The 21,607-nt window shown below is 45.8% G+C and overlaps 1 protein-coding gene across 1 annotated transcript in view; it reads right to left on the bottom strand.

The window, feature by feature from the left end:
• The window catches only part of GRIA3 (glutamate ionotropic receptor AMPA type subunit 3), a 250,980-nt gene that overhangs the window by 102,722 nt on the left and 126,651 nt on the right, over window positions 1-21,607 (bottom strand). The window contains exon 5 of the mRNA XM_084813794.1: window positions 2,822-2,875. Coding sequence (XP_084669920.1) covers window positions 2,822-2,875 — 54 coding nt within the window. The remainder of the gene's footprint in view (window positions 1-2,821; window positions 2,876-21,607) is intronic.

Genomic DNA, 21,607 nt, shown 5'->3' with positions numbered 1-21,607 from the left:
AAAGAGCAGTTGACTCACAAAAGAGATTCAGATTGTAAAAGCTTGCAATTGCCACAGGATCAAATGTGTTAGAAACGTCTTCCAGAGGAAGTGGAGAGATAATAATAATAATAATAATAATAATAACAACAACAACAACAACAACAACAATGGTGTAATAAGAAACACTTGGAAATATCTTTTATAAAGTATATTTCAGAAATAGATAGACCTAGGGCATACTGTGTGTAGTTCTTGAATATGAAACAACTTCTCTCTGCACAATAAGCTTTAGATGTACTGCCAGAATTGGACAAATGAATTGTTAAGCAGTCTGGCAACTTTACTAGATAGAATTATGGATTAACTTTGACTCTTTGTAACCACTGTAAAATAACCAAACATAATGTCACATCTTCCAACAGTGACTCTGTATTATTAAAAAGAGATTTGGATTATCGACTGTATAATTTGAGAGGAAATACAAATGATGCATTAGGTTTAAATTGTTAAGGCAAAAGAGCTCCTTCAAATAAAACCAAGAGGCTGCTCTTCAGCGGCTGAAAAGTACACTCCGGCCAGGCTCCAAACAGCTACTTTAGGCATGCCCTAAGGTTTGCACATGCTCAATGGGAACTTTGGAAACTCCCCTTAAATCAGGGGCATTGAACCCCTTTTCAGCTTGTGGGATGAATCCCATTTCAGGAAATCTCTCAGGAACCGCATTCCAGTGGTGGGTGGGCTGAAGGAAAAAGGGGTGGGGTCAAAAACACTAGAAATATCAACACCTTTCAGCTGAAAGCGCTTACTCCCAGCAACTAAGCCTTAGGAGAGGCATTTTAGAATGGGAAAAAAACTGCACAAAAGCCAGGAAACCACCCAGTGATTGGCAGTTGGGGGAAAGGGGGTTGGGCCAGGAGAAAGGGGATGGAGCCAGGGGAAGGGTGTGTGGTCATCTGGGGAGCCCTTGAGGGCCAGTTTGGGGCCCAAGCAAGTTGCCCCCCAGGCCTGAGGTTTTGCAACCCTGACTACTAAAATGGTTTGCTGCATTTTCAGTCTACATGGACTACCTATTCATTTGTTGGCTGCATTTCAACGGCTTATTTATCCCTAAAGCTTTAAACAGCCTAGGAGCTGGGTACTGAAGGGCCTTCTCCCCAACATCCCCTCTCATACTCAGGGTCAGAGGTCCTGCCGATGTGAGATGGGTAATCATCTAGCCTAGGGCCTGTTCACCTTTTGCGCCTTTCATGGTGGAATGGCCTCCCCAAGGAAACCCACCTGGACCTATCTCTGGGTTTGCTTTCATTTCGTGTCAAGAGGTGGCTCTTTGGGAGGAGGCCTTTGGGTTACACCAGCTTTTCACAACCTAGTGTCCTCCAGATGTTTTAGACTTCAATTCCCACCATACCCAGCCAGGATGTTCAATGATCAGGAATGTTGGGAGTTGTAGTCAGAAAAAAATCTGGAGGGCACCAGGTTGGGGAAGGCTGAGCTACACTTAGGGTGCCATCACATGAGGCTTTTATCGTGCACTCATGGTGAACAAAATTCACAGACGTTTGTGGGTCTGGAATAACCAGTGGTATTTCCTGCTTATTCCATGTTAAAAAGATCTGGAGATAATGAAGTATTTAAATAGCCTGAGTTTTCCCTACTGTGTGCATTCGTTGTTGCGCTATTAAACAGCCAATAGATGGCACTGTTTCATTGAGATCTATGGAACGTTGAAAATTAAAAACTTCCCCTCTCAGCAATTATGTGGTTGCTGTCTGGAAGCCCGCGGTAAAAGCGAAAAGGCTGCACAACAGAGGACTGCAGGTTTGTTCCTTTAATGTAGAGATGCCCTTATTCTGCTGCTGCACTGAGGGTTGATCCCTGTTTTTCTGCTGGTTGTTCTTTCTTGACTGCTTTTCTTGACTTTTATTTTCTGTCAACTGGTTTACATTGTTTTTGCTGCATGCATATGAGAAAGATAGAAAGACTAACAACAGAGTATTCAAAAATATATATTTTAAGCTAAACATTTCCACTTCCGCCCTCATCAGTAGCTGTGCTGTTAAATGGTTATCAGGCGTGGCAGTACTGATGAGGGCAGAAGCCGAAACATTTAGCTTAAAATATGTTTTAAAAATTCTCTGTTGTTAGTCTTTCTATCTTTCTTATACATTTTATCTTAAGACTGGCTGCATCCATGGTGGATCCAGGGCCTCCTTGTTGCTTTGCTGTTTTGCTGCTTTACACCCCCCCCCCCATATCATTTGGTGAGGGGGTGTTCAAAGGAGAAAATGGGGTGGGGTAAATTTCAAGGGTGAGGAGAGGAAATTCATCAGCATCCTCTCCCTCCGCTTCCCCTTAGCTGGCAGCTGCCACGTTGATTTCCCCAGAATGCCCTGGAACTACGCCCCATCATGACATGGTGTCATTGCAAGTTGCATTTGGGGGGAAAATGGCAGCCCCCCAACCAGCAAATGGGACCATGAAATTGCAGGAGGGGGGATTTTGGCCCAGCATTCAAATATAGTACTGATTTTTGTGGTTGCTTTATTGTCATGTTGTTATTCTGTTATTTGAATCTTGGAAGAAAATCAGGATTTAAATTTGAAAGAAATAAAATAAATGTATGTTACACAGGGAGTTGAAAAATGAATCGAGTGCCTCCACCCCTCAGTTCCTTGGGCATATGAAACTAGCTGCACAGTTCCTTCAGTTCTACCATCTGTCCTTCTCCAAGCATTTCTTCTTGGGCTAATTAAGAATGACATGACCTCAATGTCAATGTATTATTTCCCACAGCCATGCTGAATTTCTTCTATAAATAAATAGAAATATAAGATCTTACCAGGTTAGCCAGCATGTAGTGATAACTTCTGGAATTTTTACTAAGGATTGCAACCTATATAAAGGATAAAGGGGAGAAAAAGATGCATCACTTTAAGAAGAAAATTATTTTCAACACGAATAATAAAGAATAATTATTTTCAGCAAGAGAGCCAGTGTGGTGTAGTGGCTAGAGTGTTGGACTGGGAGCCAGGAGATCTGGGTTCTAGTCCTCACTCGGCCATGGAAGCTCATTGGGTGACTTTGGGCCAGTCACAGACTCTCAGCCCAAACTACCTCCCAGGGTTGTTGTTGTGAGGCTAAAATGGAGAGTAGGGGGATTATGTACGCCACCTTGGGTTCCTCAAAGAGGAAAAAAGGTGGGATATAAATGTAATAAATCAAAATAAATAATACAAGCATCCCAGAGTGCAGGACACGGAATAATGGGCTCAAGTTACAGGAAGCCAGATTCTGGCTGAACATCAGGAAAAACTTCCTGACTGTTAGAGCAATACGACAATGGAACCAATTACCTAGGGCGGTGGTGGGCTCTGGAGGCATTCAAGACGAGTGTGTGTGGAGGCCTCCACACTGGAGGCATTCAAGACGAGGCTGGACAGCCATCTGTCAGGGATGATCTGACTTGGATTCCTGCATTGAGCAGGGGGTTGGACTCAATGGCCTCGTAGGCCCCTTCCAACCCTACTGTTCTATGATTCTATGATTCTATGCAAATATGACTCTTTAAGGTGGTGTTGATTTGGGAGCATGTGTGAATGGATTTCTGTGGTGACCCCTGTTATTCACAAGGGAAGGCTCGTGCCTTCCACACACAGGGGAGTATTTCACAAAACCCACAACCAAGGACATTTCCCATGCACATTCCATCTCGAAATGAATGGGCACATCTGATGGTGGAAATTGCTCCCAGTGGTATCACAGCTGTGAGCCTGTTTCCCATGCTAAGTTAGTCATGTGAATGCAATGCCTGATAATGGTGAGGACTACTTGTGTGTAGAACAGGGGTGTTAAACCTTTTTCAGCCCATGGGCCAAATCCATTTCAGAGAAGCTCTTAGGGCCGGCATTCCAGTGGTGGGCAGGACCAAAGGGAAATGGGAGTGGGGCAAAAGGTGCAGGGATGAAAATCACAGCATGTTTTAGCTAAACTGCCAGGTTACCTGAAGGTTCGCCTCCTCCCATATATGCCTGCCCAGATCATAAGATCATCCTCAGGGGTCCTTCTCCATGAGCCCCTGCCAAAGGAAGTGAGGCGGGTGGCTACCAGGAAGAGGGCCTTTTCAGCTGTGGCCCCCCAGATGTGGAATGAGCTCCCTAGAGAGGTTCTCCTGGTGCCTATGTAGTTCTCCTTCCGGCGCCAGGTGAAGACCTTTTTATTCTTCCAGTATTTTAGCATTTTAGCTTCCTAGTCTTTTAGGTTTGGTGTTTTAAATCTGTATTTTAAACCTCTGCATTGCTGCCAGGTTTTATTCTGGTTGTACAGTTATATTGCAGTTTTAAGCTTTCATATTTTCATTATATTGTTTTATGCTGCACTTTGTGGTTTTAATTTTTGTGAACTACCCAGAGTGCTTCAGCTATTGGGCAGTACAGAAATGAAATGAAATGAAATGAATGAATAAATTAAAGCTTCTACTGCCAGTAAGTACACTTTAGGAGAGGCCTTTCAATCATTTAGAATGGAGAGAAAAAATGCACAAAAGCCAGGAAACCACCAAATGATCCACAGTTGAGGGAAAGGCAGTGGGGCCATGGGAAAGGGGGAGTGGCCTTCTGGAGAGCCAAAGAGGGCTGTATTGGGACCCCAGGTGAGCTGGATTTGGCTCACAGACCTGAGCTTCTGTAGCCCTGGTGAAGAACATTCTATCCATGTGGGAGTCATGTTCATCTATACGCAATCTTGCATGGATCTCTGCTCACACTATGGAACCATGTACTTTGAATAGAACATGGACTCTGCATGGGTGGGGTGGGGAAGAGGAGCACTATTATTACACATCCCACACAGAGTGCATCTTTTGTCCAGGCAACAGTTCACACATTTTCCACCAAGCTCAGGCCCCACCAGGGTTTCTGGCCAACATATTCTGAGCACATGCATGCAGAACTGGGGCTCTATCACTGAGTAGGGATGTCAGAGAAATTTGCCTGGGTGTGTGTGGCATTTGAAGAGTTTTCCTAGGTTCACCCCCCACTCCCCTCCCTGGACTTCATTCAGGTTTCCATTGTGGTGCTTGACTCAGTTTATGGCGAGCTGAGCCAGTTCGCAGGTTTTCCGGGCAGTTTGTGCTGTTTTTTTTTTTGGAAGGTTCTGCAATTTGTGCAAATTTATGAGCAATTTGAGCAAATTATGGACATAATTTGAGCAAATTGCAGAGCCCCCACCCAGTGGGCAATAAAGTTCCTGGAGTTCAGGCAAAACTCACAGCTTGGTTCACAAATGCAAATCGAGTTTTACATGCCACAGAATGCTGTCGAACCAAAAAAAAAGAACTGGATTTCCCAGCGACGGACATCCCTAAGCACTGAACTATGGCCCTTCCCATAGCAGTGTTTCTGGCCATTCTTATTCTCACCTAAAATAGAAATGGTTGGTTTTGCACAAATTTATGAAATCAGTCATCAGAATAAAGTAATGCTCATTTAGTTTAGGAGAGAGGATAACTCTACAGGGGGGGAAATCCTAGATTTTTCTTTCTTTCTTTCCACTGCTTCTCCATAGCAAATGCCATGTGATTACATTTAGTGTGTCATTCTCTTGCCAGGATTAAGTGGGAACAATCTTTTGCAGCTGCTCTTTGAATGTCTGCTACCCACACACAGAGCGGTAGAGTCTCCACTCCCCACCCCCCACCCCGAGTTCTGTCATTTCTGTGGGGGAACTGCAAGTAGTCCATTAATTACCCTCTCACTGGCCAAACAAAGACATGCCTCTGATGGCTGACAGCACATCTGAGGGCTGTTAAAGAAATGAAGTGCTCAACAGGAACGACAGGAAGATATTTAAGAAAAAAAAGTCCCCCCCAAGTTTCAGAGGCAGAAAAGCAAAATGCTAGGTACAGCAAGATGGTTGGTGCCAAATTAAGCCAGTGACAAGTTTCAGAGAGCACAAAGAAATTCTAGAGCGGAAAACTTTATATTTATTTAAACCATTGATTGGTTAATAAGATACTTTCCATAATGAAGCAACACATAACAGAAACAAGTTTGGTAATGTTTAAGATAAGCACTTATCAAAATGCAGGTGAAAGAGGACTTCTTAGAAGATGCAGGGCCAGCATCAAAGGTAGGCATGGCTGGGCTCCTGCCAAGGGCCTGCACCCCAACAGGGGCCCACTGACAAAGAGTCCCCTGGAGTTGCTCTTCCTCTTCACCACTGCAACCTGCTCATTCACCTGCCTCTTCCTCTGGCCCAGGCGACAGTGGTGATAAGAAGGAAGATCGGCAGTAGTTAGGTGCTACTGCCTAACTTGCTCAAGCAAGCAAGTGGTGGCGATGATGAGAAAGAGGAGGAGAAGCAACAGCAGCTGGTGATAATGACGGTTAGAAGGTAGACTCGCTGAGGGAAGAGGCCTGCTGAGGGCTTTTCTACATGAAGCTCTTAACCTGCTATTTTACAGAGTCTTCTACTTCCAGTTTCTTTGTGGGATTAAGATCGTCTCCTTTACAGATGTCTTTTTTTTTCTGGGGTTTTTCTTTCTCTGCCTTTCTATATGCTCCACCACATAGCCACTAGGTGGTGCTGTGGTATAGCAGAATTGCACAAATACACGAGGGTTTCATGCCACCATTCACAGAAATAGCAAACTTTCCTCATTAGAAAAACACACACGCCTGCTATAATGGTTGCAAACAATGGGAGAGGCCCTGGAGGATGACAGTGTTGTGCAAAGCACCCACAAACTATCACGAGTGAGGAATCACGAGGGCACAATAAATGCCTCATTAGAAAGGGTCTGAGAGTATCTTGCCCAAGGGACCTCAAACACCTGGAGCTGGTGCTGAGAAGATGCATTCTCCCCTCACAGTCACACAGGAAAAGCAGCCTATATGTTCTTTTAAAATAAACAAAACAAATGAGGCAACAAGCCTAAAACCCTCTCATGCTCCTGCCAGGGCTGGCCCAGGACATTTTGCTGCTTGAGGTGAAGGAGAAGATGTGGTCCCCCCACCCCAATTCCATGTACAGAAGCGGATGGCTTGGCAATTGAATTCTACTTCAGTACTAGCAATGGGACAACATCCTTGATGGCAGGCTACGTTACAAGGCACAGGGTAAATGCAGGCTACGTTACTAGGCACAGGGCTGGCCACTGGAGGCTGGTGGCTCTGATGTCATGGGGCAGTAAATCTGCCCCGAGGTTTAGTCAGAACTACCCAGAACTCTAAAGGAGCTATCCAAGGTGTTGGCATGTTTGATAGCTCCTTTAGAACTCTGACGCGTTCTGACTGAAACCCAGAGCAGATTCACCGCCCCACTGATACCGGAGCCACCAGCCTCCACTGGGGTAGGCCATGTGGCACACACAGCTCTGTCCTCCAACACTCCAGAAGTTGCCACCTGAGGCCACTGCCTCATTCTGCATAATGGTAGGGCCAGCTCTGCCACGTGCATCTAGAAATGAATGTTGGATCCACGAACATCTCAAGGGCAGAACCTGCAACTGAAGGAGAGAAAACCAGGAAATGAAATGGGAGTCTCCCAAAAGCTTTGCTGACAACTCTGTCATAGTCTGTGGTCTATTGACTTTCCATCTTTCAACTCAGTGGAGCTACTGAGAAATCAGCCACCTTTTATCTGCATTATCAGAATATAAGAAGAACCCTGCTGGATCAGACCAAGTATCCATCTAGTCCAGCGGTCTGTTCACACAATGGCCAACAAGCTGCCCATGGGAAACCCACAAGCAGCACCTGAGTGCAACAGCACCCTCCCACCCATGTCCCCAACAAGTGGTGTACCTAGGCAGACCACCTCTGATACTGGAAGGTAGCACATCACCACCAAGACTAGTAGCCATTGATAGCCTTTTCTTCCAGCCATTTGCCCAACCCCCTTTTAAAGCCATCCAAATTGGTGGCCCTCACTACATAGAATCATAGACTCATAGGGTCGGAAGGGGCCTACAGGACCATCAAGTCCAACCCCCTGCTCAGTGCAGGAAGCCTCATGCCCAGGCAGTCTCCCGTCCAACTACTAACCAGGGCTGACCCTGCTTAGCTTCTGAGATCAGACAAGATATTTGCTTACCTCTGTTAGTTCTACTGGTGTCTTGTTATAACTCTTCCCCCAAACCTCAAGCTCAGCCAAATATCTCCCCTCCCTCTCTCATGGGACCATTTGCTCCCTCCCCTTTCATGGGATCATTCATGGGTGGGGGATATTCAAAGACTTTCAAGGGGGAGGGCAAATTCTTACCATTTTCAGGGTGGTGCGGTCTTCCCTTTAATGACAAGGTGGCCGAGGAATTTTCTTTCTTGTACAAAAGAAAGAAAAATGTCTTGCCACCGCTTCAGGTGGTGGCTTGGATGCTCTCAGCAGACTGGCTGTGTTCACAGGACCAAATGGCCCTGGGAACAACTTTTCCTAGGTGCGTTTTGCCCCAGGAATAACAGCTGGGCTATTGACAGCAGCTTATCCACTGACTGAAGTGGCATATATATGAAAGAACAACCCCCCCAGCCCCCTCATAAATAAAAGGAAAGCCCCTCCCCCCACAAATTGAAAGATTTTGCCTGCCCCCAAAGATTAATCCAATTTTTGAGGGGTGTTCCTTCCCCACCCTCCACCCCTTTGCAAAATTCGTTGGGCTGAATGCTTTGGCCCAGCACTATCTTTATGTTTAATATATGGTTGCACAGCACAATTTAAAAATGTTCCATTGCCTTCACTTAATATGCAAATCAAGCTAACTAAAACACACATCAAAAACAACAACCTTACATTAGCAACCTTCTTGTTGTGTTAATCTGGCCATGTCTCTGATAATACAACAACAAACAACGCATTAAAACACCCAGCACATCAGAAACAGCATAAAGCTCCAAACATCAATAAAGTAAGAGAGTTTAAGCAGTATTATCTTAGGGATGTACGAAAGTCACTTACCTGTTCATGGATTATGCTGATGCTGGGGGGGAGGTGTTCCGTCCCTCCACCCGGAATCCTGGCCGGGGGGGGGGAGGCACTCCATCCCTCCCCCCCAGAATCCTGGCCGGCTGGCTCCACTCCACAGGGATTCTGCGGAGCCGCTGGCTGGCTCCACCAGCGGCCAGACATCTGGCCGCTGGCTAGCAGGGACACAAATGGCAGCGGCCATAGCTGCCGCCATTTGCGTCCCTGCAGTCAGCCGTGATAGGCTACGTAAATGTTTACATAGCCTATCACAGCTGATTTAAACAAAAAACAAAAAACACGCTTATGCAAATGGCGGCGCCCATGGGCGCCGCCATTTGTGTTCCTTATTTTGGCACGTCTTAGTCTACATAATTAGTCTAGGTAATTGGGCCGCGGAGGCCTAGTTGTTAAGATGCTGAACTGCAGACTGGAAGGTCAGCAGGTCAGCAGTTCGAGACCCGAGTGCTGCGTGACGGAGTGAGCTCCTATCTTCAGTCCCAGCTCCTGCCAACCTAGCAGTTCGAAAGCAAGAAATTGCAAGTAGATAAATAGGTACCGCTTCAGCGGGAAAGGTAACAGTGTTCCATGCACCTCGGTGTTCAGTCATGCCGGCCACATGACCACGGAAGCATCTTCGGACAGCGCTGGCTCTTCGGCTTAGAAACGGGGATGAGCACGGTACCCTAGAGTCGGACACGACTGGTTGGGGACACCTTTACCTTTTAGTCTATGTAAATATTTACGTAGACTAAGACGGCGAAAATACGGAACGCAAATGGCGGCGTCCATGGGCGCCGCCATTTGCATACGCGTGTGTGTGGTTTTTTTTTTAAATCAGCCGTGTTAGGCTACGTAAACATTTATGTAGCCTATCACGGTGTTTTTTTTAAATCTAGCCATGATAGGCTACGTAAATCTTTATGTAGCCTATCACGTTTTTGCTGTTGTTGTTGTTGTTTTACCTGGAAATGGTGGCGGCAGCAGCCGGTCAGAAGACCGGCCGCCGCAGCTGCCGCCGCCGAACCACCACTGGAGCCGCCACCGGAGCTGCCGCCACCAGGAAGATCCGCCTAAGGTAAGTCCCGTCCCAGGGGTGGGCGGGGGGCCGTTCCACCACCGATTTCGGGGGGCCGAATGCGCTGGCTTTCGGCCTCCCCGAGATCCGTGGTGGAACTTTCGTACATCCCTATATTATCTTGCTTCCACCAAAGGAGAGACACAAGCTTCCTGTGAAGCACATTCAGAGATGAATACAACAGCACCCAGAGCAGCTAACTGCAGTTAGTCTAACAGCCATCTTTAACAAATTTGCAAGACTTCTGCTTTCTAGGAGGCAGATGGTGGCTCCTCAGAATAATGGGCGGTATCCAACGGTGTCATTCTGCAAACTCAAATAGCACTAGATGAGCTCTGCCAAACCTTTCTGTTACACAAGCACTTGCAAATGATGCTTGTGCAACTGCTTGTGCAACCATGCTTGCAGAAACATAACTTTAGTTGGGATTTTCCTTGGAACCTCGTTTCCACTAGCACAATGTCATTTGTGCTAGCGGAATGAATGACACAGTTGGATACTGACCATTAATTCTCAACTCACCAACAGTACTGCTTGCATATTTGTTAACAGACAAGGCTCAGACCAAGAGTTCCTGCCATAAAGTACTGCAGCTCACTACACTTTCCTTCCTCAACCTGATGGTTTGGACTTCAACCCCCATCAGTCCAAGCCTGCATGGACAATGGTTAGGAATGCTGGGAGTTGCAGTCCAACACATCTGGAGGACACCAGGTGGGGGAAGGCCAAACTACACCACTGGAACAACTGGTCAAAAGGAAGCAGGTAGGACCAACAAAGAACAACACCAAAAAGGGGGCAAAAGAGTGCACCAGTTTGCATAAAATTTGCATATGCTAATATATGTATATTTGCAAATTTGGAAGTGATTACTATAATTTCAATCACTCTGACCAAGTGGCCTGTTAGCTGTCCAGGTGCTGCTAACTGTTGATGGGCAACTTCAAGGTCCCTGTTCTCATTTCTTATGGTTCTTTATTGTTAAACCAGACTTGGAGAGGACAACCTTTCAAATAGAGGACTGTCCTCTTTAAAGTAGGGCACTCCCTAGAGGGGGTGTGTGGCATTCCCACGGTCCCACCCCATCCCAGTAACAATACCCCTTCTCTAAGGCCTTTCTCATCCCAAGCAGGAAACACCTTCCCCACACACAATCACACTGCCACCAAGACCTCTAAAGCTCAGGTCCAGCCCACCCTCAGGCCTCTATCTGCAAGGATACACTTGTTTATAGTATCTCCTGTATTTTTTCCTTTATTACTTTCCCCTTACATAGGCAAGAGCAGAAGGCATAGGATTTAGTTAAACAAATAAACTTCATTAATTACAGCAAATAAGTTGTTGGACAGTAAATAAGCTACCCTTAATGATGGAGGATACATTCTACTGCTGTATGTTCTCTCATACACCATACACCAGATCACACTCTCAGATCAGACTCTTCACAATCACCACACACCTCTCTCTCGCTCTCTCTCAGTTCTAAAATCTTGCCGCATCAATTCCCTATCTCTGATCCCTATTTATCTCAAATCATATCCCTGTCTGACTCACACAAGCACAGCCCACACTTTATATAGCACACACGCTTACTCCCCCTTTCACTCACTCAGTCAGTCATCACACATACACAAATTCACCTCTGTTCCTGTCATTCACCCTATTCTCACTCTAGAGACACTCACCATAACCTTAGACTTATAAGAAGATTATTATACTTACGAAGTCCATATATATATATATACACATATATATACACATCCATACATACATATACACACACACACATTCACATGTGTGTGTGTGTGTAATGTCACAGGGTGGCATAGAGTCACTGCAGGTCTTTCATGCCAATACAGAAGGAATCTCATGGTGGAACATTCCTAGCCAGGGAGTCTGGGGATTAATAGGGACTAATCACACCTCATGTGCATGTATATAAGCATTGGGGCCAGTTACACTTTTCACTGGGTGGCCGCTTAACACGTTACCAGTGTGTAAGTGTCAATGGCACAGGAAATAGTGGCATGGTAAGTGGCAAAGGAAATGCCATGCCAAAAAAAGAAAAGAAAAGAAAAAAGGATGACACAGATGTGCACAACATTTGAGCATTCTTATCTGTATGTACAGATGCAAATGTGGAAATATTGGGCAGTATCTAGTACTGCTGCTGTGATCCCACTTATTCCCGTTGTGCCAGCAGGTCCCACCACTCACACAATAGAAAGGTAGTGCTTCAGAAAGCAACTCCTGCTGATCTGCCACATTCCAGAAGTGAGCATTTCCACATGTTTCGGATTGCTTTTGGAATCACTGCCTCACCATTGCACTAGTGGTGGGTCCTGCTGATGCACTGGCAAACGTGAACATAAGAACATAAGCAGAGCCCTGCTGGATCAGACCAAGAGTCCATCTAGTCCCGCATTCTGTTCACACAGTGGCCAACCAGCTGCCCACAGGAAACCCACAAGCAAGACACGAGTGCAACAGCACCCTCCCGCCCATGTTCCCCAGCAACCGGTGTACATAGGCATACTGCCTCTGATACTGGAGGTGGCATACAGCCATCAGGACTAGTAGCCCTTGATAGCCTTCTCCTCCAATTTGTCCAACCAGCTTTTAAAGCCATCCAAATTGGATACTGCCCAATGGATATCATTGAAATAGAAATGCAATACTGCTCAACATAGTGGGGCAAATTGTGACCAGATAGCCAGCTTGCCTGCTTGTTCTGCTGTCCAGTTGTTAACTGTTGATGGGCAAGTGCAAGGCCCCTGCTCTCCCTCCTTAGGGTTCTTCCTCTTTAAATCTGCCTTGGACTGGACAGTCCTCTGTCAAGGAGGCACATGGCCCCATCCGTTCTTCAGCATCAACGAATAGTCACCTGTCTGCCTGCACCCCCAAACTGCCTGCTTATTCTGTCTGCCTACCTGCTACATCTGTTCACCTTACTGCCCTCCATTGCTCTACCCAGCCCCGCCTTGCCTTGCTGGATCCACAGCATGGGGCCTCTGATGCTCCGTACTGCTTCCATGAAATCTAATAATTTCCAGCAGAGATTCTGAAAGCTGTACGCAGTTGTAAGATCACCATGAGGCAGTTACCAAATTCCTACTTTAGAAAATAGAGCATTTCCAGAAGACGCTTGTCAGTTTGTGTGTGTGTGTGTGCGTGTCTGCGCGCGCGTGTGTGTCTGCGCGCGTGTGTGTGCTGATTTCAATATGCAGAGAAAACCAAGCTCGATGAAGGAAAAATGCCTTAATTAGACCCTAATAGCACTTTTAGAATTCAGCACATCTCCTTCCTAGCCTAGAGCTAACAGGCGTGTAAGGCCTAGAAAACATTACAACAATCTGAATGAAAAAAGAGGTGAGCTTATCAGAGCCAATCAGCCACATTGGCGTCAGCTCTGCGGGAGCAAATGAATTTGATAATGCCTTTCCATGAAGCAGAAATACATAAGGAGGACATATAAATCTTGTCAACCGTTTATTCATTTTTTAAGGCTAGGAAGCTGGAGGAAAAACTGACAAAGGGGGCTATAATGATAGAGCAAAGATTCTGTTTATCCCCTTAGCTTAGCAGTCCTATTTATCTTGGCGATGCCAGACAGAGAGACAAACAACAAATGTCTCCTTTCTGTAGCATTAACCCTTCAAACACAGGTGTCAAACCTCTGACCAACGGCCAGATTCCATTTCAGAGAAGCTCTGGGGGACCATGTTCCAGTGGTGGGCGGGGCCAAAGGCAAAGGGGCATTGCTGAAGGCAAAAGGGGTGGAGCCAAAGTACCAGCATATATTAGCTTAAAGCTTTTGCTGCCAGGAACAAAGCTGTAGGAGAGGCATTTCAACCTTTTAGAATGGGGAAAAAACTGCAGAAAAGCCAGGGAATTCCCCCAAGCGTTCAGTGGTGGGAGCCAGATTTTGAGCTCAAGTGGGCTGAATTTGGCTTCCAGTTCTGACATTCTGCACCCCTGCCTTAAAATAAGCCACAATTAAAAAATAAACCATCTCAGGAAAAAAAATCTAGTTGTAGATTAGCTGGGCCATACCCCGCTCCTTTCCTATAGACTACTCCAAAGCCCAGGTAATTTTGCGCCCCCCCTGCATTTTAAACATTTTGCTGTTCAGTGGCAGCAGCTGACACTGATCCCCCACCTTGACATTCCCCCTCCCCAGTTGCCATCTTTGCCACTGCATTGTGGGGAAACCAAGTTGGTGGCTGGAAGGATTCCAAAATGAGGGCTTAGGTCTGCTGCTAAGAAGTGACACTTCTTTCTTTTTTTTAAGGCAGAGGAAATGGTGAAAAGCCACCCAGACTACAGAGAGATCTGTTACGTCCACCTTTCCTTAAGAAACCTGAACACATAGGAAGTGAGGGCAGGGTGAGAGAAAGAGGGCTGGTAGGAGGGCGAACCCACTGTGCCGAGGGTCACCTCGAATCTGGAGTCAGCCCTGGAACCATGTCATCACGAGTTCTGTTGCAGGGCTGAGACTTATGGGGACAATCTTCCAGGAAACAATTCTAATATATAATTTCATAGTGATCCATGCTTATTTATAAAAAGAACCCAGAGTAAAACATTTGCCATATTATTACTTTTTTCCCCTTCTCTGAAGATGACATTTCAGATGTTCCTGAGCCCATTATATTGTTCTGCCAGATAAAATACTGAAGATGACAAGATAGCATTACTAAATATTTTCATGGGTTTTGCAATAAGTGACAACTCATGGAAATGTGCCACTTAAGTGGGGGTGGCAGTGAGCGATTGACCTGCTCTAATGCATCTTCCTCATTTTGCAAGAGCACCGAAAAATGAGCTGAAATTTTGTTGGGCAGCCAACAGTTTGTCTGGGTTACCAAAGTCATGAGTCTAATGATGCTGGGGATGATGGGACTTGTAGTCCAACCTATCTGGAGGGCACACAAAAAGAGGAAATGCATCACCAAGAAAGAGAATACAAGAGGACTAGTTTGCGTAACATTTGCATATGCTAATTTCTATGTATATTTGCAAATGTAGAAATTATAACAACTATAATTTCTGCAGAAATGCAACAGATCTCACGATAGCGGGGAAGACTGTGACCAAGTGACCTGTGTGCCTGCTCAGTTCTTGTCCAGTTGCAACTGTTGCAACTGTCCAGGTGCAACTGCCTAGGCGCAACAGTACTTCCTCAGTGATGGTCCAGGTGTAACTGTCACGGTCCAGGTGCAACTGTGGATGGGCAACTTCAAGGTCTCTCCCTGCTCTCTCTTCTTATGCCTCTTCATCTTTAAACCAGACTTGGACTGGACGGCCCTTCAAATAGTTTTCCCCACTAGTAGATCTATTTGGAAGTAAGCAACTCAGACTACCTCTTGGGACGTGCTCATAAGACTTCCTGGGATACTCTGTGATCATGGGAGGAAGGTCGACCAAGTGGGACAAAGAAGGAAAGAGTTTTGTCCCTCCTTATCCCAGAAACGTTTTGGGGAGGACAAAGCTTCTCTTGGCAAAAGGTCTGTTCTTAGAGCATTTCTTGTCCCATATGATATTGCAATTTTTCTACCCCTTTCTCCTACTTGGTTCAACAGACTTCTCTCTCTTTCTCTCTCTCCCTCTCCCTCTGTTTTTGCAAACAGTTTCCAAGGGTTGCCTTGGAAACTAATTAAGGAGTGACTCTAGCTTCCAGTGAAGTTTCCACCCCAATGCTTGTGGTTGAGAGACAGATGCAGAAATTAAGGTAATGCCTACAAAGGTAACAAAGAGGATGAGTCTTCATTTAAAGATGAACAACGACACAAACATTAGGACTGGGATTAAGCACTGTCCTGTTTTTATGGCCTACAGCAAAAGCAGACATCAGGGCCAGCATCAGGGCTAGCATAGTTGGACGCCTGCCGAGGCCCACAACCAGCGGTGGGAGGCCCCACTGCTCACCCTGGAGCATCCTGACTGCTTTTTCTCCTCGTTGCTGCTGTGGCCTGTTCCCCTGTCCCCTCTAATCAAATAAACAGTGACTATAGTATGCAGAAAAAAGCAGCCTCTGCTTCCTTTGCCCCCCTGCCCCCTCCTGCCCCCGGGCCACTATGAGCAGTGGGCTCAAATGGGGAGGGTAAGTCAGGAGGGTTGAAGCTCTTTCAGCCCAAGGGCTGAATTCTGTTTCAGAGATACTCCTGCGGTGCGTGGGGGTGCAAGCCAAAGGCAAAGGGAGCAAGACCCCAAACATTCACGATAGCAACGTATTTTAGCTGAAAGCTCTTACTGCCAGTAAGTAAGCTGTAGGAGAGAGATTTCAAACTTTTAGAAGGAGCGGGGGAAGGCACAAAACCAGGAAACCACCAAACCATCAGTGATTGGGGGAAAGGGGGTGGGGCCAGAGGAAGGGGAGTGGCCAGCTAGGGAACCCCCTGTAGGACAGATGACAGAGGTCCTGCACTCTTGGGGTAAAGGAATTTGCAGCGGCAGGAACAATGACAGGGCCGGCCCTACCATGAGGCGGAGTGAGGCGGCTGCCTCAGGCAGCAGATTGTGAGTGTGATGAAAGGGCAGCAAGCGGTTATTTAGGTGGTGGCTGCCAGGAAAGGGCAGAGGTCCCTGTGAGATTTTCTGCCTCAGTTGCCAAGACCATTTAGCGAGTATTGGCTACTATGCACCTGGACTGGGGGGGCGGGGGCGAGGGGGCACCATTTGCTCCTCAGCCTCAGGCAGCGAAATGTCTTGGGTAATCCTGAACAATGAGGAGGGGGGCACTCAGGGAGTAAACCCACCGAGGACACATCTCCCCCCCGCCCCCGCCAGGCTCGGAACCAGCACTGGTGGAGATTCTTCACTAGGGTCGCTGTTGCTCCCAGGGGAGAATTCCACCTTCTTCACACATGAACATGCATTTCAATTATGCTTTGCATAATTGGCTGGGGTTGAGGCAAATATGCTGCTCCCCTGTTCACTGAGAGCATCCAAGGAGGCTCTGTGGGTTGAGTGTCCCACTAACTGAGGCCTAGCAGGTCGATTAATGATCTAAGACCCCAGGGGTGGCCCAAGACGTTTTGCTGTCTGAGGCAAGGAACACTACTGTGCCCCCTTTATTCCATGTTCGAAAGCGGACTGGACTGGCAGCTGAAGTTTTCTTCAACACTGGGACAGCACCCTCTACCACACCTGAAGGCAGCAAACTAGCTTAGGAGGCACAGGGCAGGCCTCTATGTACACAGCACTTTCCTCCAACACCTTGCTGCCTCCTCCCAGCATCATTATTATTATTATTATTATTATTATTATTATTATTATTATTATTATATTTATATCTCACCTTTTCCCCAATACTGGGACTCAAGGTGGCCTTACAACGTTAAAACTGCTACAATTAAAACCTATAAATAGAAATATAAATACAACTGTATAAAAGTTAAAAAATATAATTAAATCATCAATATTAAAATTGTAAAGATATTAAAACATTAAAAGACAACCAGAACAACAAAAACGGTATCCATACGTTGCATTTTCCCAGGTCCAGACTAGTTATCCCCAAAGGCCTGCTGGAACAAAAAAGTTTTTGCATGCCTGCAAAAACATATCAAGGAGGGTGCCACTCTCGCCTCCCTGGGAAGGGAGTTCCAGAACCTTGGGGCAGCCACCGAGAAGGCCCTCTCCTGCGTTCCTACCAGGCGTGCCTGTGATGATGGCGGGATGGCGAGAAGGGCTTCCCCTGAAGATCTCAGGGCACGGGTAGGCTGATAAGGGAGAATACGGTCTTTCAGATAACCTGGACCCGAGCCGTATAGGGCTTTATAGGACATAACCAGCACTTTGAATTGTGCCCGGAAACAGACCGGGAGCTAGTGAAGCTGTTTTAACAGGGGAGTTGTATGTTCCCTGTAACCAGCCCCAGTCAGCAGTCTGGCTGCAATTCTTTGAACCAGCTGAAGTTTCCGAACACTCTTCTGAGGCAGCCCCACGTAGAACATAAACACATCAGAAGAGCCATGCTGGATCAGACCAAGGGTCCATCTAGTCCAGCATTCTGTTCACACAGTGGCCAACCAGCTGATGACCAGGAACCCACAAGCAGGACACAAGCACAACAGCACCCTCCCACCCATGTTCCCCAGCAACTGGTGTACATAGGCTCACTGCCTGTAGTACTGGAGGTAGCATAGCCATCAGGACTAGTAGCCATTGACAGTCTTCTCCTCCATCTGCTGCCTGAGGTTACTGCCTTACTCTGCCTAATAGTAGAGCCAGCCCTATGAGAACACCCTGATGTAAGAACACCCTGATGGAGGAAGTTTACCCATTCAGCTTTCTTCTAGGGATGTTGGAGGAATCGGGGAGGGGGGGTGTTAATGAGCCTTTTTTGGCTCCCTCATTCTCCCGGACTTCGATTCATCTTCTGCTAGTTGGCCAAATAATTTTCCATTCTTTTGTAAAAATTTGCACAGATAGAGCTTTGCGCAGGTTACAGCCATAATTTGGGTAATTTGTGCAAATTCCAGCTGCAATTTGTGCAAATTGCACACATTTTGGCAGAAATTTGTGCAAATCTCTGTTTGGGTAAATAAAAAAATGCAGAAAAAGTTCCCAGATTTCAAGAAAAACCCGCCGCTTGGCTCACAAACGTTAGCCGAGTCGAGTGGGCAGCGGGGCTCCAAAAGGGCCAGATTTCAAAGTGACAGACATCCCTATTTTATTCCAGAGAGCTGTTACCCCAAAGGGATGGATGTTTTCAAGTATATCTTTAGCCAGAAGAAGAAAGCCTTCTTGCTTTCAAATCAATAGAGAATAGGCCTATGGCAGAGTTGGGGCAGAGCCTTTGGTAATGTGTAGTAGTTAATTGACGAGGAGTTGGGGAGTGGTCTTTGGCATGAGAATTTGGGCAGGCCCTTTGCAAAGCTGGAAAGGGAAAGAGATAGGGAGAATGGGGATTAGGCTTTTTTTTTTTCTGGGATGCCAGGGAATGAACATGGGACCTTGTGCACAGTACTGATTCCAGATGTTTTTTGGGGAGAGGGGTCCCTTGGAGCCACCTCCTTCTCTTTGCCACCACTGCCACTGCCCATTCACCTGCCTCTCCCTCTGGATCTAGCATTGATGAGAGAGAGAGAGGGAGGGGGTCAAATTAAATGTTAAACTTACTTTCCTGTAAGTGTGTGCAGCCCTGATTTGGACTGGGACCATGGTGCTCTGGCAGAGGAGGATTTAAGGTTCCCCCACCCACTTTTTCATGAAATTCCAATGGAGACGTTTTTCTTTCTCTCTTTTTTTAATCTCTCCCCCTGTGGTGGTGATGGGGAATCTGATTAAAACAATGGGTGGTGATGGGGAAAGCTTAAATCTTCTTCTCCCAAAGCATCATGGTCCCAGTCTAAATTGGGGCTGTGCATGCTTACAGAAGAGTAGAGAAAGATATGAAAACAAAGTTTGGCCCAGAGAGAAAGAGAGAGAGAGAGAGAGAGAGAGAGAGAGAGAGAGAGAAGACCACACATGCAGAGGTTACTGCTTCTTCTCTGTTCACTTGGAGAGGGCAGGTGAACAGGCAGAGACATCCAAGAAGAAGATTAGCATGGCAAAGAAATTCCAGAGGAAGGTTTACCATCTCAGTTGAGATCCTAGCCAAAGAAACACCATTTTCTTATTAATCTCAACATAATCAACTCAAAAGGTCATTAAAATGTCCTACGTACCCTCTGAAAAGAACTTGGTCAATCACATTCCCCATTGTTACTCCAAGAGCTATTTTATTTAACTTGAAGGCCCTCAGGGTCAGTCTGTCCAGCACTTTGGAAACGTACACATTTTATTTCCTATGTCAGTGTTACTTGGTTTGTGTTTGCTGGATGCTTTCACTTAATCCTAAAATTGCCTCTTGGCCTAACCTTTCTTGAAGATTGGATTTGAGAACAGCCTCCACTCAATAAAAAAGCAGAGGACTCTCTGGAATAAGCCAGCCCTTTCACCATTTTGATCTTGAATGAGCTTCTCTCTTCCCTTATTTTCCCTTTGGGGATTTTCAGTCTAAATGGACACAAAGGCACTCTAGCTTGAAATAAGATGTGTTACCTTTTGCCAAAAGTGAAGCCATTTTTTTCTGAACCTGAATTATTGGCTCTTAAAAGTATAAAACACACCATTCTGAGAAGACTTCCAGGACGAGATTGCTTTCAGCTCATGAAAAATAAAGTCATTTTATTTCTACCAAGTAAAGGTTTCAGAATAGTTGACAAGGTAAGACTGAAACAAAAAGAAGGTTGTGTGTGTGTTGGGGAGGAACATCTGATCCAGCAGGGCTGCTCTTACATTGTTATGACATACATTTAGTCATGACCAAGTTTTCACATTGATTTCAATGCGACCTAACTTGGGTCTGGACCAAACCATTTTTCTGGGCCTGATTCACCAGGTGGATAATTCTTACTCTTAAAAACAAATTTTATGAGCATAAGAGTGAACTGAAACTCCCATTTTAATTTAGGGGGAAAAATGAGTACCACATTGATGAGGCATTTGGGAAAACACTGATTTAAATCCCCCAGAGGATGTGGTTTAAAGCATGAACTGCATATTTCCCACCATTTATATTCTTTTGCTTTCTTTATCCTCCTTTGGCTGGGCAAATTCTCTTCTAAGCACAGCAGAAAAATAACCAGAAATATGTAAATCTGAAGTTATCCTCTTCCACAGTGCTGCATTATCAGCCAAGCACAGTTGTCTAGGAGAAGAGAATCTCCCATTTCCCTTGAGTATCTCTACTGCAGAGATCTAAGAAGTGTTTAAATTTCCCTAAGATTCTTTTTTAAAAAAATGTTTACCTTATGTGGTGATAAGGAATTAAGCTGGAAAGAATGAAGCTAAAGCTTGCAAAGAAACAAAACAAAATGTAAATTATTCAGCAGTAAACCCAGGGGGCAAACCCATCCTGATTTTCACTAGTGGAAAAGTAAGTATTTGCTTCTGAGCCAGAAAAAAACTCCAAACAGCCCAGGAGATCACTTTCCATAGACGGATTTATTACTGGGGCAGAAACCAGAGCTTCTCTTGAAATCATCACTTGTGGATGGTCCAAACAAGCATGATTTTCTGTTTCTGAAGTGAAATCCACATATTGACTAGGTTCACACATCATGGTGGCAATTCCAGGGTTGTTTAACCCAGGAATTGTGGGGACAAGTGGAGTGCACAAGTTGCATGCTCGTCATTTTCATTTTTAATTAACAATCCAGGAACACCCATGGTTTGTTGTTGGGTTAACTCTGGGTTGTTTAACCCATAAACAACCCAGAGTTTCCAGTCTTGCACATCATGAAACAACCCAGAAAAAGGGCATTCCTTGTTTGTTAATTAAAAGTGGAAACAACCTAGGAATTGCCACCGTGATATGAAACTGGACCATTCAGTGACCGAGTTCGCATGGTTACTGGCACCCAGCACAGCTTTAATAAGCCACAGTGGGTGGTGGTGTGAATATTTTAGCAGCAGCGAGCAGTTGCTGTAGCTCATCATGATGTGCAAACCTATGGGTTCACATAACAACCCACCCAGATCCATAGACTGCAGTAGGGTTTACGAGTGGCTTGTTATCCATGGCAACAAGACACCCTGCCC

The sequence above is a fragment of the Heloderma suspectum genome, chromosome 9, assembly GCF_057233095.1.
Source record: "Heloderma suspectum isolate Gila_16-S chromosome 9, 16-S_ref, whole genome shotgun sequence".
NCBI lineage: Eukaryota > Metazoa > Chordata > Lepidosauria > Squamata > Helodermatidae > Heloderma > Heloderma suspectum.
Note: the sequence above shows the minus strand (reverse complement) of the source record. Positions and strands in the feature narration are given on the sequence as shown.